Raw genomic sequence first — 27,643 nt, forward strand, 5'->3', positions numbered from 1 at the left:
CTAGACTCTTCTAGGAGTGTTTTCCAAATCCATAGTTGCACATTCTTCAACAAAAGCTTTGGGGAAAATGCCAACCTTCCCTTTGCACTCCCCTTCCAACCATTCTTCATTCACTGATAAAAGGAAAAGTACACATCGATTTCTAAAACCAATATAGGAAAATTACCCCATCTGGGTTTTCCACACAGACCTCTCCCATCCCCAATTGTGACAACAGGGAAAAGACAGTACTAGACAATGATATGAGGTAAGTGAGTGAACTTAGGGTTTTGCCATCTTATTGATTTCTTAGACATGACAGTGGAGTAAAATGTAGAATGAATTATATTTTTCAAAAGGTTACCACATAGGGAAATAAGATGAAAGAAATTGAATAATGAATCTTTAAATAGGATTTTTAAAGAAAGTTTTATCTGAGCTTTGTTGGGAATCTTCATTTGACTACAGAAAGGATCATGCCATTTTTTAAATATGAGAGTTCAGTGAGGGCTGACCAGTTAGCTCAGTTGGTTAGAGCACAGTGTTGTAACATCAGGGTCAAGGGTTCGGATCCCTGGACAGGCCAGCCACACACACAAAAGAAGTTCAGTGATTCATCAAAGAGTTGAGAAAGCTAGTGGTGGGTTAATACATGTTTGTAAAATATAAGGATTTTCATAGCTCCTATTTTGAGTTTTTAATAAAGTGCAGCTATTGTGCTAGAATATAATATACTTAGACTTCATAACTTGTAAATATTATCCCTGTTTTACTAAGGAAAAGGAGATCCAGACATTAATTTGTTCAGAGCCATTCTGTCAGTAAATATCAGATAACTTGGGTATAACCTCCAAGGCCCACCTACCAGACCATACAACCAGTACAGAAGTTCATCTTTGGATATAAGACATCTAGATCAGACATTAGAACACTGGTATTTGTATGCTGCCCCCAGAAATACTGTTTTAATTAGTGTAGTGTGGCTGGGCATCAATTTCTTTGAAAGTTCCCTCCGGTAATTCTAATCGTAAATCACTCTCTTGATTCTTCCTACTTACAGTGTGGGGTTGTGGACTGGAAACATTTGTTTGTCCTGGATCCCAGGAGCATATTAGAAATGCAAAATCCCAGACCTCACCCTAAACCTGAATCCATTTTAAGAAAATCCTCAGGTGATTCACATGCATGTTAAAGTTTGAGAAGCACATTGTAGATGAAACCATCTCATAATTGTTGAATGCAGTCAAATTTGTCCTCAGTCCCACCCCATATGAATGCTGAATTGTTTTCTATTGAAGTGTTATGATGAAGTTCCAAAGAATGTGGGTATTTCCTGAGTTTAAACCAACTTAGACTTTTGTACATACCATATTAAGAAGTATGCTTCCTTCTCTCTATATCTACCTGAAAGGATTTTTTGTTTGTTCTCTCATTTTTATCTCCTTCCTGCTCCACCCCATAAACTCTGGACAATTTAGTTCGTTGGTTGATATTGATACGTAGAAAGTGGCACTGGGAGTTACTCAACCTAATTCTTCTCATTGAGTTTCCATTCTTGTCAGAAGGTAGGCACTGCAGTACACTCTGCTTCTGTATTTCACTACTTTTATTTTGCTAATTGCCACACACTTGTTTACTCTCTACCCCATTAACTTTGAAATCTCCCATTCTCATTTCTTCATCTGTTATATTTTCTGTTATCATTAAGTTTTTCACTACTGTGCATTACTAATGCACAGCATTTCAGCCATGTGAACAAGGCTTTTTTTTCCAAGTAGAGAAAATAAGACTGTCAAACTATAAGTTAGAACAGTGCTTCTCAGTCAGTAGACCAGCATCACCTGGAAACTTGTCAGATATGTAAATTTGTGGGCCTCACCCCAGACCCGAATCAGAATCTCTAGGAGCTGGGCCCAGGAATTTGACTTAACAAATTCTCCAAGAGATGCTTAGGCATACTGAAGTTTGAGAATCACTAAGCTAGAATTCTCCACTTTTTCAATTTTTAATGTGTTGATTCCTAACAGAAACAAGAAAGTCATCAGAGGGACACGGCATTTCTGAATAGCTGCCTTTAAGGCAAAATTTACCTTCCCTTCTCTTTGCAAAGTGCATCAATTCATAGAACTGTGTGATTTGCAGAAGGTAAGCATCCTATGGCTTGGTGTAAAGCCAAAATGATTCCAGCCAATTTGTTAACTCTGGGAATGAGAATCTGTAGTTTCCAAAACATAACCATCTTTAATAATCAGGATGTTATCTCGGGCTGCTTGTTACCTCCTTTCCTATTAGAGCAACAAACAGGGAAAGGCTGAGCCACTCAGTTTTGCTCCTTCCAGGTAAAAGCTAGGAAGGAGACGGAAACCACTGGCTAAAGTCTGGTTTGTCAGTTATTGAGGTTTTCTTTCTGCCCTTGACTTTGTTTTTGCTAACATGTAGCTTAGCTTCTATAATCTTGGAGTAGCACTTACCCTTTGATAGCACCAGAATTACATCCCCTTCCAGAAACTCCAGGTCCTCTGGTTGGGTAGCCTCATAACTGAAGAGTGCTACCACTTGGCTTCCTTCTTTAAGCTGAGGTTCTGCTGTCTGGTGATTAGCATCAGATTTTTCACTTTCCCTGGGTTCATCTGGGAAGCCTTGGTCACCCTGAAATAATAAAAGGTCTGTTAGTTTTCCTAATTTCTTGGCCAATGAACATTGAGCATCACTAAAGCAAACAGTAAGTGAAATGTCAAAGTGGCACCTGGGGTCCTAAAGGCAAGTGTGTGATCAGTGCTTAGCACAGACCTAACATGTACTTTATGAATAGTGGATGGTTGGATAAATGAAACTGGAAGATCTGCAGAGCCATGTATAGTCTTAAAATCTTTTACTGAAACCTTACAATAATACTGAGAAAGGTAGAATAGGCATTATTATTTCTATCTTTTCAGATAGGGAAACAGTCTGAGTCACAAGTAAATGGCAGAACCCAACTTAAACCTGGATTTCTTAGCATTGAGTCCAACACCATTTCCCCAGCACAATGTAGGGATCTTGTTAGAAATAAAGATTTTCAGCTCCATTCCAAATGTACAAAATCAAACTTCCTGGGGGTGGGGCCCTGCAATCTGTATTTTAAACCCTCTAGGTTATTCTTACACTTGCTAAAGTTTGAGAATCACTGAACAGTGTCGTACTGTCTAAGGCCATGAAAAAGGCTTCACTTTTATCTAACAACACTTCTTACACATCTTAGACATTCTGGTTCTAGACTTCTATCACTTCATGGTCATTTTTGCTCCACAAATGTTGAAGGAAACAGGATGCAGTTTCTAGGGATGTGAATCACAGGATTTAACAAATCAACTGTAGGAACACTGCTAGGCTAAAATGGTGTACTGAGTGTTAAAAGTTCTAGTTTCTTAATGCTGTTTGTTGAACCTTGGTCTATCCTCTTTACTGAAAAGCAGTGCAATGAGGTGTCCAGCTGTGTGTCCCTGAGCAAGCAGTTTACGTAACCTCTCTGAACTTCAGTCTCCTAATTTGAAGTTGAGAATAGAAGATTTAAATGAGATGTCATAGAAAAATAATAGTTGGCAATTACTAAACCCTTATTCTGTGACAGTACTATTTTAAATATATTTAAATATTTACACTTGGTTAATGATAAGTGTCCTTGCATAGAACAGATGCTTAATAAATGTTAGTTCATTTTCCTTCCCCTAGTTAGTGAATGAGAACAACCTGACTTGCTGCCTGCAACAGTGATGGATAATGATAAAAAACATTCAACAATGGCCCCTGGGCCTAGATTGAGTTCCAAAAAGACTGTTGTAAGTCTGGGGAGGGTTAACCACATATAGCCACTAAATAAATTGAAGCTCTTGTCAAAGGAAAAAAAAGTAATTTAAAGAAACAGCCTTTTAAGTGAAGTAGTTCAGATTCAGAACAGAACACTTTCTAGCCAGGATCCTTTCAGAAAGATGCTGAAGGGGTTACTCCAAAGACAGACCACTGGAAAACCTAGATTGACCTTCCAAACTTTCAAGGGCCCTGCTACACTCACACTCATATCCCCGTGGTCCTGGGGCCTTCTTTCAGCCAGAGACACCAGGGAGTCTCAACCCCAGTGGCCGTACTTCCAGAAGGCATTTTTCTGAACTCTTTAGATACCTCAAATGCTTTACACCGTGCCCTCTTCCAGGCTCATCCTCTTCAATGCCTCTCCCACTCACTTTTTTTAACCAGCAATCATTTGTCTTTGATTTGAGTGAGAATCTACCAAAGAAGCCCTCCCTCTAATTAAACAGAAGCCTCTGCCCAGCTGTGAGGATGAGGTTTGGAGGAGGGTACCTTGCCTCCTACCATGGGCCCAAGGTCTAGATGGGCTAGAATAGCTTCCTGGCATGGTCATTTCCACTGTCTCAAAATCCACTTGTAGATTAAAAATAGTAGCTCTCCAAAAGATTCATGTATGAACTATTTCATGTTGTACCTCCTACACTAATAAAACTGCACATGCCACTGCCTATAAATGCTAAGGCAGAAAAACATAACTGGGCAGAGGGAGAACTGAAACTGTCATAGGAACCCCAATTAAAAGCTTTGGTCAGTGGAGACTGCGATCTCATGAACACTATACAGGGCTCTCCCCAGCCTCAGGACTACGGATGGGAGCTGATTACTCAGAGGAAGCTTGCTGGCCAGCTTAGCCAGTTAGGCACCCTCTCATGTGCTTCCGTAACACAGTCTGCTGTTTGTGAGTCTCCAGCAGCAGGTTACTCAGCATGATGCTTCATCATGTTTGCTCATGTCTTCCCCTTAAGAAGGGCCTGTGTCTTACCAGTTTTTATGTCTCTACAGAGCAGTAGGTGCTCAGCAAATGTTTGTTGGAGAATCAATGCCAATAGACAAACACTGAAAACAACCTGAATGTCCCCCAACAGGTGAATAGATAAACAAATTGTGGTATCCATACAATGGAATACTGTTTAGCAATAAAAAGGAATGGACTACTGAAACACAAAAGACTGTATATACTGTACAATTGCTTATATGAAATTACATAAAAGGCAGAAGTACAGATAGTCCTTGACTTACAATGGTTAGATCTAACCATTTTTTTCTTTACAGTGAATATATCGGGATATTAAATGCATTTTTGACATATTTTTTACTTATGATGGGTTTATTGGGATGTAACCCCATTGTAAGTCAAGGAGCATGTGTATGTTGACACAGAAAGCAGATGGGTGGTTTTCAGGGGCCCGAGTTGGGGGAGAGAATTAATAACTTAAATGACAAAAGAAATGGCAACTTTCCCTCTGGAGACTAAGGGAAAATGTCCGAGAGTGTTATCTTGTAGCTACTACCTGTAGACTCTTACTTTACTCCTGACTCTCATTAGTCTTACTTGAAAGTCAGCTAATTCTTTTCAGGAGCTCAGGGCTAAAAGATAACCTGCCCTTGTACTGTCAGTACAGTAGGGTGGTTCTGAACATAGGCAGGCTCTGGAGTCAGACTGCTTGCCTGGCTCCACTATTGACCAGCTATGTAATCTTGGTCAAGTTGCTTGGCCTCTCTTTGCCTTGTTTTCTAAATTATAAAGCAGGATAATAATACCTACCTCACAGAGCTGTGGGGATTATAAGAATTAATACACAGAATGCACTTAGAACAGTATCTGGCACATTGGAAGTTCTCAGTAGATGCTTGCTATTAGTGTGAGGTTGTTAGCTGAACCATCTCTTTGAGAAATAAATGCTCACTCTTTTCTTTCACCCTCAAGCATTCTTTGCGATGAAAACTTAAGAAGGTGTAGAATGGCTGTAAGCTCAGCCTCAAGCTATGACTTTATTCCAACATTGCTTGACAGTGATAGGCATAAGGCTTGACACAATTAAGTATGGTAGCCATGGAAGGGGCTCAGGCTTTCCGTGGGCTCCTGGGCCTGTTCTTTTGTGGAAACCCTCTCCTGGCTGCTCCTGGGGTGAGGATGCAGATAAGAGGGAGGCAGAACTGGGACTCGTTGCCCCCTGTATCCTCAACACCAAACATAGGGCCTGGCACAGAGAAGGTGCTTCGTAAATGTTGAATTGCTGCTAAGGAAGTGGCGCAGTGGGAACATGACCTTGGGTGCCACTGGGCTCACTGCACTCACCACAGTGTTCTCACACCACAGAGTCAGGCAGTAGTTTTTCACTTGGCCCCAGGCATCCTTCATGCTATCTTCTGAAAGGGGCACCAGCTCATTGCTGTCCTGAAGCCGATAGCTGGATAGGGATGAGTAGGAACCAAGTCAGTGAACATCAGCACAAAAATCATCCTCCTCTTCTGTCCTCCAGGCCAGCGCAAGGTCCCCAGCTATACCTCTAACTGCTGCCTGCGTGGAGCTCACCTCAGCTTAGTGTGTTCCAGCAGAAGCTCCAGTTTCTTAGACACCATGTCCCGGACCTGGCTGTAGGGGAGCCCGGGCTCAGTCTCCATGACCACCGTGTACTTGTAGTGCACCTTGAGTGTGTAGGGCATGGGGACCCTGAGCTTTACTTCCTGAGGGAGGAGGAAACAAAGGGAACTTCTGAGTGTGTGAGGCTTTCTCTCAGTAACATCCTGGATCACCATAGCTTTAATTGGCACAGGGAATAGTACCCCATGCAGCAGGGAGAGACCAATAAGTAACTGGTTTCATAGTGCCCTCTAAAGCCTTCAGAGGTCCCCTAGCTCAACTCTTCCTTGGACAGGAATTCCTACTGAGCGAGCTCTGGCCCACCAGCTATAGGCTTGTAGGAAATGTGTGCGTGGGGATGAAGCAGGTTGTTGAGGGATCCCTAGCCCATAGACTGTGCGTAAGGTGGCAACTGGCTCGACCCTTCCATTGGGGCTCCCTGTAATCCAAAGAGACATGCCCGCAGTGGACGGCCCAAGCTCTTCCATCTTCTACCACTTGAAACAGTATGAAGAAAAAATGTTACCTTGGGCTCTTCTTTTTGTTTCTGACCTAAATGGAAAAGGTAGGGAGTAAAACAAAAGGTAGTGAATGAATACTCTTGGCCAGTCCCTGGCCATACACAGAATGAAACCCCTTAGAACAGGGCACCCAGCTTCTTACCCTCTAATCTCTGGAGTGGTTATTAACCTTAGTAAACTATGGGGAAAATCTCACTCTGGGGAAATGTGAAGGTCATGAACACACATGAACCCAGAACCTATAAATAATCATCAAAGGACCAGCACATCCTCACCAATCCTTGGGATTAGCAGGATCCCAAAGGTCATTTAAGCCAGTGGGATGCAAAGCAGTGAAAAGCAGGAGTGTGAGATGAGCCAGGGGCACAAGAAGAAATATTAGAATCGCTTATTTTTACCTTGTCCTTTATTTGTGTGTATGTTTTCTAATGTGCATGATATAGTAGCATAGTAGTATGCATATATAAAGGAAATGTGCATAAAGATAACTACTGTGGGGGCTGCATCATCAAAAATAACCCCTGTTCTCAAACCCAGATAATCATTAGAATAACTTGGGAGGTTTCTTCTAAAAATACAAATTCCCAAGCCCAATTTGAGTCCTAAAAAATCAGAACCAAAGGCCAAGGGATCTGTATTCTTAAAATCTTCCTAGGTTCATATGTGATCCTTAATGAGTCCTTAGACAAAAAAGATAAAAAAGTTACCAAAGACGTGGAGGGGGGAGGGGGTCGCCAGTTGGAGAAGTTTGAATATGGAATATACATTATATAATGGTAGTATATCAACATTAAATGTTCTAGATAAACAACGATTGTATTGTGGTTATGCAGGAGCTCTGTACTGAAGGGTAGGGTGAAGTGTCATGAGTCTGTAATTTACTCAAGTGAGTCTGGGGGGAAAAATTATGTATCAAGTGAGGAGCGAGACAAGTAATGGTGCAAAAAGTTAACGGTGAGTCAGGGGAAAGGCATTCTGGTGTTTATTGTTCTCTACTCAACTTTTCTGTAGGTTTGAAATTTTTAAAAATAAATATGGGGAAGGGGCATCAGTGATTCTGATATCAGGTGGGCGTGGCAATCGTTGATCTAGAGTCTGCACAGCCCACCTATTCAATGCATCTCTACCAAGCCCTTATCCAGAATCTGCTTAAATTACGCTAGTGACAACAAGCCCATGATAATGCTTCCCAAGACAGCTCTCTCCACATTAGGAGAGATCCATATTGGAGAAAAAATTTCCCTTTCACATTAGCCCATTGGTTCTTTGTCCACCCCTCAGGACTCTGCAGAACAGTTTCTTTTCTAGATACAGCTCCTCAGACGTTTGCAAAGAGCCACTTCATGCCCTTCTCAGGTAAACATGTGCCATTACTTCAACCTTTCTTCCTAGGACATGGTTTCAGTACTTAATGAATGAGGCGTTTGGTGACTACTTGAGTGGTGACACTCACTGCCCCTCAGAAACCAGCTGTATTCAACCAAGCCCCGTGAGTATTCTGGAGTAGGCAGGGAGTGAGAGCGTCGATTTCATGTTTTGGGTGTGTGGTTGGTGCAGGAGAGAGGGGGTTCTTGGGTTGTGTGGTCATAAACTAAGTGGCATGTTAGGAGAAGGAGAAACCAGAATTTCCTGGAAGTCTGGGAAAATAGCTCTTAGTGAGGAAGCAGCTTGGAGTGTGCTCAGACCTAGCATGTTGCTCCAGGGCCACTAACCTGGTGACAACTGGGGTCTTCCAGGGGCATTGGAACTGGGAGGAGCTGGGATGTAAGACTCCAGGGAGGTTTCCTCCTGGAAATGACAGAAAAAGATGGTCAGAACCTTCATTCAAAGTTCTCAGGCAGGGGTGGGGGTGAGAAGAGACTCTGCAGACCTCTGTGGAAAGGAGCCAGATACAAATGAGTTCCTAAAAGTTGGGATGGTGGTAACATTGAAGGAAGACAAAGGAAAATGTTGGTTAAAAGGAAATGCATGGTTGTCCTGATGAAAGCAAAAATCATAATAGAAATAAGAATCCTAACCCCCCTAAAAATGTTCTTGGCACTTTATCATCCCTTCCAGCTATCTTTGATATCCACTGGAGATGGGATAAGACATTGAGCTTTTGTTTCAGCTGCACAGGACCCTAGAAGGGAAAAATTCCACCTCTCATTTGCATGGCATTTTGAACCTTTTCAAAGCATCTGGATGTAGTGACTGACCAGGGGGCTCAAGCCCATATACAACTGGTTGCACAGTCTGAAGAGAGACAGGCTATTCTGCCATCAGTTAGATCATTTACATGGCTGCTCACATCCAACAAAGACCACTCCCCAGGCCTGGCAAAAGGGCAGGCCTTTGAGGGGTGATGGAAGAGGTAGTAGCAGCTTCCAAAGTAGTTACTGGCTGCTGGCAAGGCCCACTCTGATTCAGTGCTCTAAAACAAACATCATATTTTTAACAGCCTCATACCAGCTGACACATTAACTATTCTTCCAGGCAAAGAGGACTTATTTGGGAAGACCTAACCCTCATGTTCAAGGGGGTTATACTCATATACTGTAGGCTTTGCTTCCCATGTCATCTCTGACCAGGAGTCGTCACACAGGTGGATGGGCCTAGTGGGCCCTACAGATGTGTCCACTCATACATCTGGGTTTTTCCCCTCCTCTCTAGGTTCAGCTCTGGGCAGCTGGTGCCAACTCAAGGTGGGCTCAGGACTAGAGAGTCTTCAGTGATCATGACAGCACCTCCTTCATACTGTTCTTCTCCCCTCCAGGGAGCGATCTGCAAATGGCGGGATGAAATGGGTTAGGCCTTAGCACTACATTACCTGGGGCTGCTGCTGAGGATGGATCCGCAGCTCAACTGGTTCAAGGTAGTTGCAGGGAACAAGCCCCTTCTGCAGTACAACATCACAGAATTAGAAAGGAGAAAATAAAGATGTGCTCATCAATAGCCATACCACTGAACAGCCAGAGCTGTGGGTGAGTGATGGCAAACAAACAAAAGAACTTGGCTGGTCTGCAAATAAGTTAGCAGATACTGTTCTGCAGAAAGCTCTGCCAGGATCCCATGCCCATAAGCACCACCTCCTGATCCCCTGAATACCTGCCCGTTGAACATGACTGTGGCCCAGTTATCCATGCCCTTCTTCAAGACAAAGACAATGTTCCCTGGCATGACTTGGAGCTCCTCTTGTGTCTCAGGCACAAACCCAAACAGCACACGGTGAGCCTCCCCTTCCAGAGCCCTGCAGGGGGGTAGCCACAAGATCCAGTTCACTGTTTAGCTTGGACCACATCCCTCCACCCTGAGTTACGGGACCAGCGCAATGGACTCGGAGCCACAGATTTTGCTCCAGGCTTGCTCTACCTCCACATCTAACTGTCCATGTGACCCTGAGCAGGGTGCTTGCCCACCTGGGCTCCCAAGAGGACAAGGTAGGAAATCACATGTGAATGTGCTTCATGGCCATATATGCAGTGGAACAAGAATAAAAGAAACAAAACAACACAACACAAGATAATGAGGCTTTACAGTCCTTGCCTTCCCTTCTCTTCTGGAAAGTTCCTGGCTGGTTAATCCTGGCCAGCTCCCCAGTCTGGGCTGGGGCGGGTCAGGCAAGTGTGGCAAGGGGACGACAGGAGGTGGAAGTCAGGTGAGAGCCAGCTGGGTGAGGAGGATGCGTGGAGGAGGAGGAAGGGGAAATGCCTAGAGCTGTGCTGGGGAGGCCCTGGGGAGGGGGACGGGAGGAAGAGCGACGTGGGTGAGTAAGGCATGCGCAGGGAGGCATGCGCAGGGAGGTACGCACAGGATTCCGAGGCTGCCTCGCTGCGCCAAGTAGTGTCCTTTCCCCTCCACCCCTTCCTCAGGACTGGCTTTCTTCTTCTAGGCTCTGGGGCGTCTGATTTGTGCCACTTAGGAAGGGGTGACTAAGAGGCCGGCCTCAGGCTGCCCACGCACGTGGGTTTCAGGCTCCCTCCGTTCACTCCCCAGTGCTTCCTGGCAGCCCTTCCTTTTGTTTCCAAACATCCTGTCTGTTCATGTAAGGGCTACAGACTCTTCTAGTCGACAGAGCTCAGGAATGAGTTGGTCCAGCCCCCTCGTATTTTAGTGGCTTTGGTACTTTTTTCACTTTTTTTACTCCTTGATTGGGTGGGGGAGTTAGGCTTGCTTCGTTCTAGAGGGAATTCTTAAGAAAGCCATAGGTTATGTCACTCTTTGCTTCTCATCTTACAGAAGAATGACTTCCTCTTCTTGAGTCCTTCCTCTTATTTTTTCAGAAAACGTATGCTTATAGGGAGTGGAAAACAACCCCACGGGAAAGGGGACACGATTCTGGCTTCTTGATTCCAGAGAGCTCTGCCTGGCCCTCTGCAGAGTGGGCTGCAGCCAGTGCAAAACTGAACTCTGACCCTTAGGTCAGCCTCCTGACCCCCAGGGTGGCTGTGTTCCAGGGGACACTGCTGAACCTCAGCAACCCTCACGATATGGATGGCTGTGCATGCTGGCATGGAGACCCTGGGTCACGGTGAAACTGCAGCCGGGTCCCGCTGGTCAAGACTCCCATCCCCACTATATCATTCCATTCTAACCTTGAAACCAGAAGGAGCCTAACATCCTAGAAAATTCCATGAGATTTCAACCCTGACTCCAGCTTCATCTTCCTCACTCACTCCCTTTATTGCCATCAGTTTAGGCTTGGAGCTTTGATATTCTGCACATGGATCTAAGTCTAACTTACCTGAAGATCTCTGGTGTTTTGGGTCTGGGTGGAGGCTCAGCTGCCTATTGAACATTCAGGAGAAATGCAGAAGGGAAGGACAATGAAGGAAGGAGGGGGAGAGAGAACAGACTATTAATGGTAATTTGAGCATTCTTTTAGATCAGAAAATTAAAGAACGCATTTCTGGCTGATGGGAACAGTGTCTAGGGACAGGGCACAGTGCACCCTGACTGAACACTGGAAAATAACACCTCCCATCAGTTCCCTGGGTACAGGTTTCACTAGCGCAGCAGTTCATCTTGAGCCAGAGCTGGTTTGTGGAGAAGGTTAGCTGTTACAGAGCAACACAGGGTCACAGGAGTGCTTTTGACCTTGAGCTCTGTCCTTTTCCCAGGACAGTTTCCGAGAGCTCTGTTTTATAATTAATGTATGCTATATCATATGACTTGAGAATATTTAAAATCAACTCAGGATTCACTGACCAGGCGAGAATCTCCTTTCGATATACATTCCCTGTTCTACACTAAATATACAGTCCAATTATCTGGGCTTCTTTCCCCTCTTGTAGTCCTCTTGCTGAACTGAAGCCCAAGGGATGTCAGCAAGGCTTTCTTCAACTCTACTGTGAAGAAAGAGATCAAGGAATCTATATGCTGGCTCTCCTCTGACACTCTTTGCTTACCCACCCTCCAGAGCCCCTGTGTTGGTCACATTCTGAGCCAGCAGTAACCATCCTGACCTGCGAGGCAGTCAGTCCAGTCCTGGGGAGTGTCCAGGGTGTGTGCAGACTGGAGCATCAGTGTCCATGCTCAGAAAACCCTCCCTCTGCTCGTCTGACCAATGCTGTTGCCCATTACGGTTCCACTGCAACAGAACTCGTATTTTCTTCAACCTGTTTTTACCTTCCTCCCTTCATGAGGAAGCTCTGTCTGCATATCTAGACTCACTGTCATCCAGTTCATCTGGGACCATCTCTCCAGGCTCAGCTTGGGCTGAAAAATTGGTTCACTCTGGGTGCCCTGCCTGTGTTCCCAGGGGAACTAACTGCCTGCACACGGCAGGAAGATGGAGCCAGGAGAGCCCATGGTCTCAAGCCCAAGCCGCAAGGGATTCCCCACTAGACCCTGAACCCAAGAAGAGTGGGTTTTGTTAAAAAGACTTCCATAACTGAGGTTTCAGTTTTCTGAAAGAATGGTCGAGTCTTCAGGTGAGACGATCAACAGACCTCTCAGAACTTAGAGAAGGAAAGATGGCATTTTAGGGGAAGCAGGAGAGTTGGCTTCAAAGGCCTTGAGGTTAAACCTGACACTTCCTTATTCCCCTACTAGCCATGCAACCTGGGACTGCATGGGCAGGCAGACGCTCAGCCACACTGAGGGGCCATTGAAGGAGCCCTTACAATAAGGCAGCTCAGCACAAATATCTTCCCCAGTTGGATACGCCCTGGAAAGCTCTGGAAACCTAGATTCATGGAGGTCAGGAACCTCACCTGTGGTTGCAGAGGGGCAAACCCAGAGAAACTGTCTTGATCTACCACAGACGCCACGACCTGAAATCAAGGACAGGAGGGTATGAAGCTCTGCCAGGACTGTTTTCCCATCTTCTGTGTTTTTCCCCAAGATTACCTCCTTTCTTACTCCCTGGATCCGTGCTTACTTGTACCTGGTTCTAGAAGTGGCCAGTGGCTAAGGATTAGATTAATGACCCTCTAGATTAGAAGTTCCAGCAACTGAAGAAACTAGTACCCACCCCCACCCTCAACCCGGGCTCACTCTCTCTCTCTTAATTTTTTTTTTATTGAGGTGCAATTCATGTAACATCAAATCAAACACTTTAAATTTAACAATTCGGCATCATTTAGTACATTCACAATGTTGTTAACTACCACCTCTAGTTACCAAACATTTTCACTACCCCAAAAGAAAATGCTATATCCATTAAGCAGTTAATCCACATTCCTTCTCCTCCTAACCTGGCAGCCACCAATTTGTTTTCTCTCTCTTTAGATTTGCCTATGACATGTGGCCCTTTGTGTCTGGCTTCTTTCACACAGCATAATGCTTTCATGGTTCATTCATGTGTAGCATGGTTCCTTACTTCATTCCTTTTTACAGCTAATATCCCATTGTATGTATATACCACATTTTGTTTATCCATTCATTCACGGATGGATATTTGGAGTGTTTCCATTAACCCAGGCTCTCTTGACCTCTGTTACTGTGCCAGACCCAGTTACCCAGGCAAGGGGCAACTTTAGCCCTATAAATGTGTCAAAGTCAAATGCACTTTTGGAAGGGGACTGCTGACTCACTTTGGATCATGTCTGAAAGGATGTAAGACCTGGATTCAGAAGGAGGCCAGTTTAAGAAGGAGGCTAATCACAGGGCTGTGGAAGCAGGGAGAGAATCCTCAGATCATGGAGAAGTGCACTACAGGGAGAAGTAAACTAAGAGGATCCCTTGCTGGCCTAGCATGTTCTCTCCACCTTTAGTGAGCTCCTCAGAGCTGTGTTTTCTTTCCATTGGATCAGTCCCCCAGACTCAGCACCTGGTGAGTAGCCGGTGGCTTCCGCCCAGGGTCAGTCTGGAAGGCAGGAGTGAGAAGAGCCTGGAGAAAATAAGTTAGAAGCATCTGCCCGTCTCTCAGTCAGACCTGCACACAGTGATGTGTTTCTTGTTGCCACCCCTCTTCTTAAGAGTCCCTCCCCCTTGCCGCACATGGCTAAGGCCGCAGGAGACTCAGAGCAAGCCGAGCGATCACGCCTACCGTAGCCTTGCCAAGGTAATCCTTTTTGGTCAGCTGAGCCACTTGTCTCTCATTCGGTCGAAACAGCCTGCCCACAGGGATCACCACTGGCTCGTACAGCTTCTGCTTCTGTAACGCAGACGCACAGTGTTTCCTTATCTGAAAATGGGGCTTGTCCTGCCTCCCTCGCCGAATGGACCCAAGGATCCATGTGAGATAACCTCACAAAAGCACTTTTTCCAAATTTGTAAAGACCGATCTTGTTATTATTTTAGGGTTTGAAGGTAGGAATAGTTGGCTTCCAGAACACCTTATGCTGAGAGGCTGTGTGGGCGTTGTTTGGTAGTTATTTGGCCAAAACCCTCTTTTCCTGGGGGAACTGTCCCTCTCCCCTCTGTGGGGCATCTGTGGGGTTCTGTCACAGCAAGGCCCATGACAGTGCTCCCCTGGGATTGGTGTTTGCTGATGTGGACCGGAGTAGAAAGACTCACTTGAGCCCTCTTCTTCCTGGTGTTTTAAAAATCTTATTTAAAACTAGCTTCATTCCCAAATGTGCTCAAACTATGGATAATTGTTACCATCCATTCACGAAATCAATACATTTTGTTGAGAGCCATTATTACTCAATGGTAAGCAAGTAGACATGGCCTCTGTCCTCGCAGTGCTTTGAGGCTACACGGTGCTGCTCCAGCCACCCGCCTCCAGCTCCCCTGTGCTGCCTTGTGATACAGGGGCTCTGCTGTCCCATACTCTAGGCCTTGGCTTCTCAGCACAAACTCAAGATCTTGAATGGAAGTATGCTGAAAGATCAGTGTTGCCCATAACTCACAGAAAAGTAAAAGCACCGGTTTATGGTTTCCCAGTCTGCATGTCCTCTGAAAAAAATAAGAATCCAATGAAATCCTCTCACCACCCGAATCAATACACTTACCCAGACACACTCTGTGGCTTTGTCGATTTTGGAATGTCTGGGCTCAGACTTCATTCTCGTAGCCAATGCTAACTGCTCTTCAGCCTTTTTCCATTCCCCTTTTCTGGCGTACATTAAAGCAATATTATATAACACCTAGAAAAGCATAGGCCACAACATAAAACTTGAGATGACTCCAAATCACGGTGCCCGGGAAGGGCTTACATGTATACTCTGGGAATGTTGCCTGGTGACATTTCTCCCCTTCCTAGATCTCCTGGGAATTCTAAAATATAGTATAATTCTTGCTACTGAATTATGTCAAGCATGAGCATGGTGTTAGGAAAACATTTAATGCATAAATCCAATACCATGTGCATTCTCCCAGTAATCAAATAGATCAGGAGGAGACAAGAACTATTGTGTTGTTTTAGTATGGAGAAGAGTGATTTGCTCAAGGCCCTTTGAAGAGGCAGAGGCAGAGTCGGGAATAAAATACGGGTAGATGGCCTCCCAGTCCAGATCCTGCTACTGAGCCCAGGCTGAGATGCTGGACAGGTGTAGGGTGGGGAGAGGGTTCCAGATGTATTGTCCTGCACCAGCACCAATGGACCCCAGCCTTCACCACATGAGTGACAAGAGTGTAATATAGCAATGCACATGAGAAAACTCTATGGACAAATGTCCAATGGAGCTGGGAAGAGACTTAGCCACAGAACCCAGGGAAGTGCTTCACCTGGAGTGGGGAGGGAGTAGCAAATTCTACAACAGTCAGAATTTTCTAGGTCTTGAGTTGGGTTGTAAGTTCGTGAGTGTTTGTTTTACTATTATGCTTCACCACTTACATACAGAATCAAATAATCTTTTGGATACATCAGCGAGATTTTAAAAACCACTTGACTGAAAGAAGTAAAAGGTAGGATACTACAGAAATGAGGGGGTGACATTTGAGGCTAGATTATAAAAGTCGTTGACACTCCATCTCACTTTCTCTTGGATCAGTTGCTCTATGGGAAGCCAGCTGCCATGTCATGACAAGACTCAGGCAGCCCTAGGGAGAAGTTCACGGGGCAAAGAACTGAGGCCTCCGGCCAACAAGTGACACTAACTCACCCAACACGGATGGGCAGCTGGATTGGTGTCTCCATGGAGTTAGTGGATGGAACTGGACAATGGGGGTTGGGACTGAGCCCAGAGTTGGAGACCTGGACTCTTCCAGGCCTGTTTCTCAGCCTCTGTGCACTGCTGTCTCCTGCATACCTGGGTGGCTGCCCCAGTCCACCCCTGACCATGTGTCCATGTGTGCGAAATGATAGGAGAACTCAAGGATGCTTAGAACTTCCTGTTTGTTTTGCAACCAACTTCTCAAGACCTTTTCCTACACCAGTTTTTATGACTCAATGACTAGAGAAACCTGAAGACTTCAAAAAGTGGTGTGACTTCTCAGAAGCTGGGGTTATACTGTGGTGGGAAGAGAGGAACAAGATTATAAATAGGGAAATTACTGGAGGGTCCCAAGGGGCAGAGAGGGTTTTAGACCCTGAGAAGACCAGCCTTACTTGCAGAGAGGCCCACTCAGCCACTATTTCCTGTCCCTCAGATCATTTCAACCTCAACTCTAGGTGGATGTTTCTCTCATGGAATTCTGCTGTGATTCCACTGTGACATGATCCTTTTTCTGGAGCCACTTGGTCCACCAACCCTTTAATCTGAACAAGTGGTTCTCGGTGGGGTGACTGGCAATGTCTAGAGATATTTTAGGTTGTCACACTGGGCATGGGAGGGGAGTAGTGGGGGGTGGTACTTCTGGCATTTAGTGGGTACCAGAGATGCTGCTATGATCCTGCAGTGCAGGACAGCCCTCTGTAGTAAAGAATTGTCTGACCCAACATATCAATAGTGCCAAGGTTGGGAAACCCAGCCAGTTCCCACCACAAAGCCTCATCTGCCCAGGCTGTGAGAAGTGAAGTAAGTTGCTAGCCTGCTGCAGGACTGGGATGGGGCCACATGTCCCCAGGGGCCCCAGGCTGCTGTGGACTCTATTATTAGCCCTGAGTCACCCTGGGAACACTTGACTTTTTGTGCCTGAGAAACTAAAGCAAGGGGACTTTTTTCAGCAATTCTTCTAAATAAAGATCTGTGACATTTTAGCTCTTAAAGCTACTGGTATATATTTGGGGGTGGGATGAGGCGGGGAGAGTTAGTTGGAAAAAGTACATGAACCTACGAAGTCAAAGCTAGTCATGTCTCTCCCTTTTAGTAATATAGAAAAGAAGTTGTCCTTTATGGAAACCTTTACCTAAATGTGTGCTTTGAGCTGTTCTTTGACCAAGAAGAGATACTTGTGCTAAACTATCCTCATTCTCTAAGTATTAACTAAACACATGGGGTGAGAACCATTAATAGCAGAGTGTGGTCCGTAGCCTGGGAAATGAGCAAGGCTACAGGGGGTCCTGCATGGGGAGTGAACCCATGATTCTGGATTTGTTAGTATAATGCTGAGCAAATAGCTTGTGCACCTGATTGCTGAACACAACATGCAAATTACTGTGAACACTCTCACAGGCCAACACCCTCGTGCAAGCCTCATTTTTGCATGGTCCTTTGAGCCTCATGATAATACAATGCACTCCCTCAGGTAACTCATGACTTCATGATGACCCTGCAGTGATCCATTGAGTCTTTTCTCAAGGGAACATCTGAGTCCCAAGCACAGGAGGCAAAAGGACTTTGCCAAGCTCCTGGAGGTGTCAGCAGATCTCCGTGCAGCTGAACCATCAGCTGCCTGTCCAGCCACGACCCACTGCCCAGGCGGGGCCCTGTCTTCCTTACCTCACAGGCAAACAGCTTGAACTGTAGCCCCAGGATCTTGTAGTCTATCAGCTGGTTCCCTCGAAGCTGAGTCAAAGCACATTTAAGATCTTTAATAGCTGAATCATAGCTGCAGAACAAGGGGAGAAAATAAACCAGTGCAGGGCACGGAGGAATACATGCGGAATAAAACGTGTGTCTGCTTCTCCTTTCCTGTCCACCTCACTGGTACAAGAAGCCTTTCCCATTCCTTTTGACCTGCTCTAGGTTTTCACCGACGCTGAGCCCAAGTATCCTCTAGAACGAAGTGTGCCCCGGCACCCCCTGGGCTGTGCATCACAGCAACCCAGAGAGCCCCAGCTTCGGGCATTCACAGGGATTTCCTTCTCTCCTGACTGCATGCGATGCCCACCTTTCTGTCGACCTGGCTGTAGCTTTCAAATACAGCCCTCACTCTCTCTTGAGAGCTCCAAGCAGAGCCAGCCCCTGGCCACCCCATGTCCCTGTGGAGTGTCCAGAGCTGATCTGGAGCACTGCTCACTTCTCGTGCTGCCCCTCCCTGTTTGGCCCCCCGTAAGGCCAGGCCGACCTGAAACAGCTCTGAGGGGCCCTTCTCAAAGCTGCCCACAGCCTTTTCCTGTGCCTCTTTTGAGTCCAGCTTAGCTCTTGATTTTGTGGCTTTTGTGTTCTTCTCTCCCCTCCTGCCTCCTCTACACACTTTGGAAAAAAGAAAGAAGAAACTACCATTCAGCCAGATGGTATTTCTAGTGCTGTTCCTGTTGCTGCCTTGTGCCATGTTGGACTGGGTTGCGTGGACTGGTGCAAGGTGTATCAGGCTTGGGCTGCTGTCCTTGCATTCAGGGCAGAGAATGGGGGATGACTGCGTCAATAGGGCTGCAGGGGAATGAGCAGGACCTGGACACATACTCCTGAGGAAGCTGGCCCAGGCCTCAGCCTGACTGACAACCACAGAGGCCCTGATGGAAGGGGGCCATTGCTGGGCCTGTAAGGGGTGGTAGCGGCAAAAACAAGCTACCCTGCCCCTCAGTCCACTCAGCCCCCTGGCCTGGCAGGAACAAATTTGGATGCTGATGTGGCTTCCACCTGGGCAACTGGACCAAAAGTCCCTAGGCCACTGTCTCACCTGGATGTGCCATCCAAGGCTGCTCTTGGAGACAAGCCTGGATCTGGGCACGGGCTGGCAGGGATTCTCAAGAGGCAGTGTGATGTAGTGATGGGACCAGGAGTGGGACACCAGATCTAGCAGCTCTGCCACTAACTGGGAGACCCTAGCAAGTTACTTCCCTGGCCTCAAGATCCATGTCAATAATATGGGAGTGTGTTGTGTAGAGGGAGCACAGTACATACAAAGAGAATACACCATGAGGAGATTGCTAGTATGTGGGTCCAATTTCTGGAGTCAAAACTACCCGAACTTTAGTCCTGGCTTTGCCACTGATGGAGTTTGATGTGTTGTCCCCTCCAAAACTCATGTGGAAATTTGATCTCCAATGTGACAGTGTTGGAAACTGATTGAATCATGGGGGCAGATTCCTCATGAATGGATTAGTGCTCTCCCTGGGGAAGGGGGGATTAATGAGTGAGTTCTCGCTCTATTAGTTCCCGCGAGAGCTTGTTGCTTAAAAAGACCCTGGCACCTTCTCTCTCTATCTCTCTTGCTTCCTCTTGCCATGTGATCTGCTTGTACCTGCCGGCTGCCTGCCACTTTCCGCCATGAGTAGAAGCAGCCTGAGGCCCATGCCAGATGCAGCTGTCCCAGAATCGTAAGCCTAATAAACCTCTTTCCTTTATAAATTACCCAGTCTCAGGTATTTCTGTTATAGCAACACAAAACGGACTAAAACAGCCACTTAAAATCTGGTGATGAAAGGCAAGTTATTGAACTTCTCTAAGTCTGTTTCCTCATTTATTAAAATAAGAGAATAATAATAGCTGTACCTCACAGGGTTGTTGTGAGAACCAAATGAGATGAAGCATTCGTGTGCTTAGGACAGTGGCTGGCACACACAGTAATTTGTTATTATTATTACCATTTTCAGCTCTAAAACTCTACCAATTAAACCCATAGACCAATCAGCTATTACGTACTTGAAGCTCTATACTGTTTTAGGTATTATCAGGAGATTTAAAAATATACAGTTTAGAAGCTGGATCTCAAGGAAGCTTGGAGCTGACGAGGCGGGCGGGTTGGCCTAAGAGTCCTAAGGAACGTGTACCCAGGGAGGTTGGGAGAGAAGCTGGACCTGCTGTCACCATTAGGCTTGAAGTGGCTCACACAGCAGTGGCTGTAGAAGCAATGAGAGAAGAGAGCCTGGGTTTGTAACAGGAGGATGGCTTTCCCTAGTAGCCTGTTGTTCATAAGGATGGTTGTAAAAGCTGTTAAAAGCATGCAGGCCATTCCTTAAGAAGCAGTGAGCATTTCAAGTCGTTTCCACACATCTTTCAGGTGTTCCTGGGAGGGGGAGAGGGTGAGCATCATGGGTCCCTCTTATCACGGGTCCAGAAGACTGGGAGACTGGCTGGATTCACTGAGCCAAGGAGGAGGGGGCAGGTGGAGACGCAGGTGTCCTGTTCCCTTGGTGGCTGCAGTTTCCTGTGTTCCACTGTGTGTTTGGGAGCTAGCCAAAGGTCCCAGGGGGCACACTTTGAGTGCTGTCAGCATTAACCTACAAAAGTGCCCTTCTCCCTGCTGAGCTGGCTTGGCAGATGGATTTCAGCTGTGAAGTAACACTGCCTGGGTCTACCTGGCATTGGATGAGCCCAGCAAATCCTCCATATAATTCTCTAGCCCATCAAGATGTGTAAAGATCTGGGCCCAGTGGGAGGGGGAGAGAAAGAACTCACAAATTATTCAGTGCTTGCTTTGTGTTGAAAACCAGGGAGGGGGTGGCTATTCCTGCTAACTTTTCATTTTTAAACATGTCTTTGAAAGCATCTGCTGGCCCCCAGCTCCCCTCAGTCCCCACTGCAGGCCTCTCCTTGGACCCTCCACTTGTTTACCAGGAGCTGCACCCACGGGGAGCAGGGGGCCACTCTGACACACAGCTCTGTTTCCCGCTGTACAGGGTCTGAATAAACTCAGTATGAAAATTCCAAAATAGCACTCAGCCCTGTGTGCGTGCTGGTGGGCCGCGCTGCGGCAGCCCCCCGCCTCCCTCCTGCCCTTCTTCAAGTGTTCTTCCCAGTGCCATTTGGAAGCATCCCCTAGAAGCTGGCCAAGGTGCTAGCAGCTCCCTGCTGGGCTCTGCTGGGCTGGGCACAAGTGCTTTCTTCACACTCATGCCCCAGCAGCACCCTGTGGGGCACCCTGGCTGTGCTGGGCCCAGAGCCCCCGCTTCTCCCAGGCAGGGGCTCACCAGCCCAGGGGCAACCTCACGCCTCTGGCTTTTCACAAGCTCTGAGCTTGAGAGGGTTGTGAGTCATCAATTTCTGCCCACCCCCGTGCTCCCCCACTGGCTGGTACCATCATTTTGCAATATTCCCTGTAAAGCTTTCTTAGTAACTGCTTGAAGTTCCTGCCTGTTCCTGTGCTACCGATGCCCCACGCAGTCTAGAATCCTGCAGTTTGTACACCTGTATCTAGGACGATGGAGTTTCAGCAAGAGGAAAGAAGTCAAGCATCCAACCCCTTTGGGATACCACAGTTGCTGCAGTGGCAGGGACTCGGGTCTGCGCCCTTTCTGTTTCCAAGTCAGCAGGGGGAGGGCTTGTCTGCACACGCCTTTAGGCCAGCTCAATGAACCGGTCTCACCATTATTTTCACGGCCCTAGGATCCCTAAGGCACAGGATTCGAAAGACACCTTAGAGCCCCCTCCTGCTTTGGGATGACAAGGCTGGGGCCAGAGAGGTGAGACGGATTGCCACGGCCATCACTGAGACACCACCTGCCTTCTCAGAAATGTACTCTTTATTCTGTTGGAACTTTGTAATGACAAAAGAGCAAAACACAGCATATGAGAATGCAGAAAATAGAAGCAGCCGTTGATATGATCATTACCCTAAAGCAAGTCCATCGTAAACTGAGGGAACTCGTAACCCACTCACTGAAAAGTAATTTCTCTAGGTCTCTATGGTACTTACGAGGGTACTTCAAAATGTTCGTGGAAAGGTTTGTATTATCTTTTAATTTTATTTTTCCATGGACATTTCGAAGCACCTTTGAATTTAAAAATATTTCTTACAGCTTTTGCCTAGTTTTGCCTTACATTATAGTAACTGGTGTTTGTGAATTGTTCGCCCCCTTGAATTTATAAGTTCCTTGAAGCAGAGACTATATTTTACTCACTTTCGTTTAATTAATTCAACAAGCATGTGTTGAGTAGCTACTGTGCTAGATACTGCTATCCAAGCATGAGTAAAGATTTCTTCTCTTAAGAAGCTTGCAGAGTAGTAACAAAGGAGACAAATATATAAGCAAATATCTGCCACTGACTAGACAGATGTCACAAAAGGAGGCACAAAAGGGAGTGGTCACTGCTGTGGTAATTGAGTGTGGCTGGGGCAAACACATGGATAGTGAGTGGAGAGGTGGGCAGCAGCCTGACCACATAGGAACAGGCAAGAGAATTTGACTTTTATTCTAGTAATGGGAGCCACTGCAGGTTCTTAAGCAGATTGCGCTGATTTTTTAAGAAGTTCACTTTGGAACATGGATGAAGGGGCCAAGACTGGTGTCTGGGAAATCAGTCTGGAAGTGACTGCAGTAGTCCTGGTGAAGAATGAGGTTCTGAACCAGGGATGAGGAGAAATAGGTAAACGTAAGGGATATTTAAGAGGTCAACCTGACAGGTTTAGGGAGACATTCTGGGTTGATCCCAGGTACACATTTAGTAGCTGGCTGGTTACAAATGGAGGTTGGTGCTGTGGGAGAGGGTGGCCTTGCCCAGAAATGGATCCTTAAGGTTTACATATGGACTTTCATATCCATATCCCCCTGAAATTGTATACTAAATAATGTATTGCCTGTGCATGTGTTTCTGGAGAGAAAATTCATGTATTTTGCCATGAATAACCACTGCTGTAGTCATAGAAGGGAAAAGAGTCAAGAACATAACTTTCGGGGGAATGCCAGCATCTAGGGATTGTGCAAAAGGAAAGGAGCCAGCATGGGGTCAAGAACAGTGCCTCATTTCTATTATTTCCTCATTAGAGAGCTGTTGAATTAAAGATGAAATTTGGTAGATTTTTCTTTCAGGCTTAACCATGATCAATCACAGATTCATTGAACCTTGGGTCTTATTCCTAGATTGTTCTAAGATCTTTCTAACTCACTCAAAATCTTAGCCTTCCAAGCTCTAGGACTTAGAAGCATTTTCATGTGGAAATTCTTTCTGGGAGCCTTCCCTCTTCTGCCAGTTGACTCTCCTTATTACAGGTTATGAGAGCTAATGAAAGGGATGGCCTAGAGCTTGTCTTTTGAGAGCTGCTGGAGGTTTTGTGCTCAGGCCTCCCTGCATGTTCTATACACGTGGAGACTGCAGACAGTGAGGGAGGCAGGGAAGGAGGAGAAGGATGTTGAGAAGGGAGACTGGCTACTAGAAGGAGGTGTATGCGATAAAGGTGAACCTCAGGATATCTTCTCCCAATTCCAGCCTCTCTCCCCAGATTGCCCCTGTGCCTCTGGTTTTCCTTTGGGAAAACCTCACTTCTACTCTTACTCCACCGGGTAATTGACTGCATCTATGTCTTTGAGGTCCTCTGAGCTTCCTGTGGTTGCTCCTAGCAACAGTTGAGCACATGGGCTTCATGAGCTCTGTTTCTGACCAACCCTAGGGTCAAAGTCTTTGGAGGAGGCACAGGATGGGAGCCCAGCCGCCTCCCCACGCCTGGACATCCTCTGCAGCCTCTCCACTGCCCCATCAATGCCCTGCCTCACCCACACCCCCACCCACACGATGCTTGGACCATTTTCACTGTTAGAAAGTTCTTCATTCACCTGGGCTAAGTTTCTTTTCCCTAGAACTTGTGCACACCGATGGAACAGTTTCTACAAAGCGTCAGTTTGCCCTCCCCAAAACGTTTGAAATTAACACTTAGAATACTTTTGTTATTTGTATATTTGTTATTGGAGTATGGAGGGGAATAGGAATTGAGATTAACTTCCATTTTATATTTATTTAGCTTCTTGCTAATTATTTTATGTTGACGGTAAACACAACAAAAAATGCAAACAGGATGATAGAAGAAAATGAATTTCCCTATAATCCCACCATCTGGAGAGAATTACTGATAACATTTTGGTCTATGGGCTTCTAGACTTTATGCTGTGAAACAGAAATGGGATTGTGCTAAATGGGATTGTGCTATGCACACTCTTTTGAAATGTTTTTTTAATTTAGCATCTACTGTAAACTTTTTCTATATTTATACATGCTACTTATGTATCTGTGTTGATTCTTACACATATAGTATGAATAGTTCATATTCTCATTTTTGTGGCTGAATTATATTTCACTGAATGAGTTAAACCAGGCTTTGAAAACACCTTTTGCTGGGACGAGGCCCAGTGTTTTGTTTTTGTTTTGTGTTTGTTTTTTTGGTGGCTGGCCTGTACAGGGACCCAAACCCTTGCTTGACCTTGGTGTTATCAATACCATGCTCTAACCAACTGCGTTAAATGGCCAGCCTAGAGGCCTGGCTGTGATGTGGTTTCATGACAATCCCCATTCTGTGACAACTCAAGACCTCATAGAGGAGACCAGCATGGGTGCACTACCAGGGACATGGGGGTGCCATGCCAGCTGAATATCGGGCCTATGGTGGTTATGTGGGTTCATGGTATGACGCCACTTTTTTGTAATCCTGTGGCAGGCCTGCCTTCCCTCTCCAGTGAGAGCTGCCACATCCCATCTTGATTTATTGTAAAACTTTTCCAAGAAGGTCCAGTCACGCTTCCCAACAGAGGCTGGGAAGATACTTCTCACCCACCAAGTCTAGTTAGAAGCACTGAGACCCCTCGCGTTGCTCTTTGAACTTCCCCAATCTGCACACCACTGGACCACTTACTTCTCCATCTGGTAGCAGAGCATCCCTCGTTGGAAGTAAGCCACCGCCAAGTGCTTGTCTTGGTTAATGCTTTTAGTAAAGGCCTGCGGAGAGAAGGGTCCACATGTGGCCATGGAGCAAGGTGGTGAGGGGGTGTGAGATGAGCCAGAGGGAGAGCAGGAAGGGGCATGAAAGTGCCTGAGGTCACCTAGACCTAAGACACCTTGGGTCAGAACCCCCTGTGTTGTCACTTCCTCATTGCCAGGCATGTGACAAGTTACCCCCTCTCCTTGAGCCTTAGTTTTCTCCTCTGTAAAATGGGGATATGACTATCTGCCTTTCAAAATTACTGACAGGATCAAAATAATAAAATTAATTAAAACTGAAAATAACAATGAAAATATGTAAATTGTTATATGTGTTTATTACATAAACAATATATCACATAGTTGCATAAATAATTGATTAAAATAGTAACAAATAAGAATGCATGTAACATGCTAGTAGAATGGCTCAAGCAGGAAAACAAAGAAGGGCAGAGGGAATGAGAAGGCCAGAGCAGAATTTGAGAAGAGACCTAGACTAGGAAGAGCCAAGGGTAGGAGTGAGCTGAGGTGAGAGGCGTGACGGTCTTGCCTAGGATCCCACGTCAAGTCCAAGACAGGAGCAAATAGTCCCTGCTGGCATGGCTGTGCCCAGACTAGCAGCTTCCCTTGCCAATCTCTTATCCCAGACAATGTGCACTGTGTCTCATCAGCCCTCTCAGAATGTGCTCAGCCCCTCAGCAGGCCCCTGAGGGGAGCTGGGCCAGAGGTGGGGGACCCTCCCATGTTCCTTGGGTTTGTCTGCCAACTCCGGAGCCTGGGTGGACTTGCCAGGCTGGGAGAACTTTCAAGCAGCTTCTCCCTCTTCCTGTCAGGAGAGTATGGCTGAGGCTGTTCACTCACTGGTTACAATGAAGATGATCATGGGACAAACTGGTTCTTTAAGGGTATCGGGGAGTCAGTCATCTGTCCACATACTGCCTTGCAAAGACTGGCAGTAAAAGGTGAAAATGATAACTAATTGTATACAGTGGTGTGAAGTCACACGACACTTTAATAGTTAGTCTCACTTAATCTTTATGATATTTAAACTTTCAGGAAGTTGAGATCCAGAAGTTTATGTGGCTAGCGTAAGACCAGAAATCCAGAGAGAGATAGAGCTGGGATTTGATCCTAGATCTTCTGCTTCTAAACTCCATACCCTTTCCATGTTACTATGACCAGTCCAAAAGGTGATTATTGAGAATGCTCAACCACATACTAGAGTATTTAACTGAGAAAAAATATTTGACAAAGATACTAAGACACCACATGTCATGCCTTTGGCAGACATCATTAATCAATCATGGTATGATTTCCTTCTGCCAGCCTCAGAATCCTTAAAAGAGTGCTCACATAATTGATCAGAATTGCCATATTAAGATAAAACCTATTTTTCCTAAGTGCCTCTGCTCCATATCCTGGGCAGGCAAAGTTGTCACACATGAAATTCTTGGAAAGCCATAAGAGGCGCCCTATAAGCAGGTGCAAAGGTGAGGAGGATAGAGACCCTGAATCCGTCAGGAATTCGTGGAACACATAATTAAGGAAGTCTTCATAAAGGTGACAAATAATGATCACAGACTGATTTGAATTTAGTAGATGGAGAAGAAAGGAAGCAAACCCTGGCTGCTCCTTAGAACCATCTGGAGAGCTTTCAAAACTGTGGTGGCCAGGCCCCTCCCCAGACCAATTAAATCAGGCTGTCTGGGGGTGGGGCCGGGGCACCGCTTGTTCTTTGAGAGCTCTCTGGAGGTTAGGTTCCTAAAATGCAGTGGGGGTTGAAAACTATAATTAGGAAGGTTTGGAGGAGGCCCAAGAAGGCACCTCCACTCACCTTCTCTGCCTCAGGCATGTTTTCCAGGATCGTGTGCATGCAGCCCATGTTGAAGCAAATCCGGGAGTGGGGGTCCTGGACTGCACTGAAGGCATCCAGGGCTCCCTTCCAGTCCTTCTTGTCGGCTGCCAGCACCCCTTCATTCCAGAGTCTGATGGCCTCGGCCAGGGACATGGTCAGAAGGAGACCAGGAGACCAACAAAGCTGCCAGGAGTCGGGGTGAGGGCGAGCAGGGATGTCTCCCCCAGCAGGGCTGCCCCAGTGGCCCCCAGGTCTTCACGTTCCAGCCTGGTGTGCAGAATGGGGTCCAGCCTCCCTTAAGACGACTTCCCAGTGTTGCAAATGCGACAGGAAATGTCCCCACCTTTTGACAACTGACACATAACCCTACCGTGAGAGAGAAAAGGAAAGAGACAGAGAGAGAGGGCGGGCTGGGGCGGAGTGTGGAGGAGAGAGGAAGTACCTCAGAGGCTGCTTGCCATGGATCAGTTCCCCAAAATGCTTCTGCTCTGTCACCTCGCCCCGCCTCTCTGCCTCCCACCCCCTTCTGAGGCAGCTTCTGGCCACAGCTCTGCCCCCAGGCCCAGGGTAGCCTTGGCTGGTAGATGTGCCTCTC

General features: G+C 46.2%; 1 protein-coding gene across 4 annotated transcripts; it reads right to left on the reverse strand.

The window, feature by feature from the left end:
• Positions 1-27,201, reverse strand: NCF2 (neutrophil cytosolic factor 2). 4 transcript variants are annotated; one of them, XM_063106109.1, is made up of 15 exons: positions 27,028-27,201; positions 25,129-25,211; positions 18,123-18,231; positions 15,312-15,446; positions 14,402-14,509; positions 13,125-13,184; positions 11,654-11,697; positions 10,018-10,159; positions 9,740-9,808; positions 8,643-8,718; positions 6,936-6,961; positions 6,362-6,513; positions 6,125-6,236; positions 2,451-2,628; positions 1-113 (listed from the first exon to the last, which is right to left on the reverse strand). In XM_063106109.1, the coding sequence occupies exons 1-15, from the start codon at positions 27,199-27,201 to the stop codon at positions 1-3; spliced, it is 1,581 nt and encodes a 526-aa protein (XP_062962179.1). The 4 variants fall into 4 exon arrangements, with proteins under 4 accessions (XP_062962179.1, XP_062962181.1, XP_062962180.1 ...); XM_063106111.1 differs by lacking the exon at positions 15,312-15,446; XM_063106110.1 differs by lacking the exon at positions 14,402-14,509.
• Between the last annotated feature and the right edge of the window lie 442 nt (positions 27,202-27,643).

The sequence above is a fragment of the Cynocephalus volans genome, chromosome 8, assembly GCF_027409185.1.
Source record: "Cynocephalus volans isolate mCynVol1 chromosome 8, mCynVol1.pri, whole genome shotgun sequence".
Taxonomy (NCBI): Eukaryota; Metazoa; Chordata; class Mammalia; order Dermoptera; family Cynocephalidae; genus Cynocephalus; species Cynocephalus volans.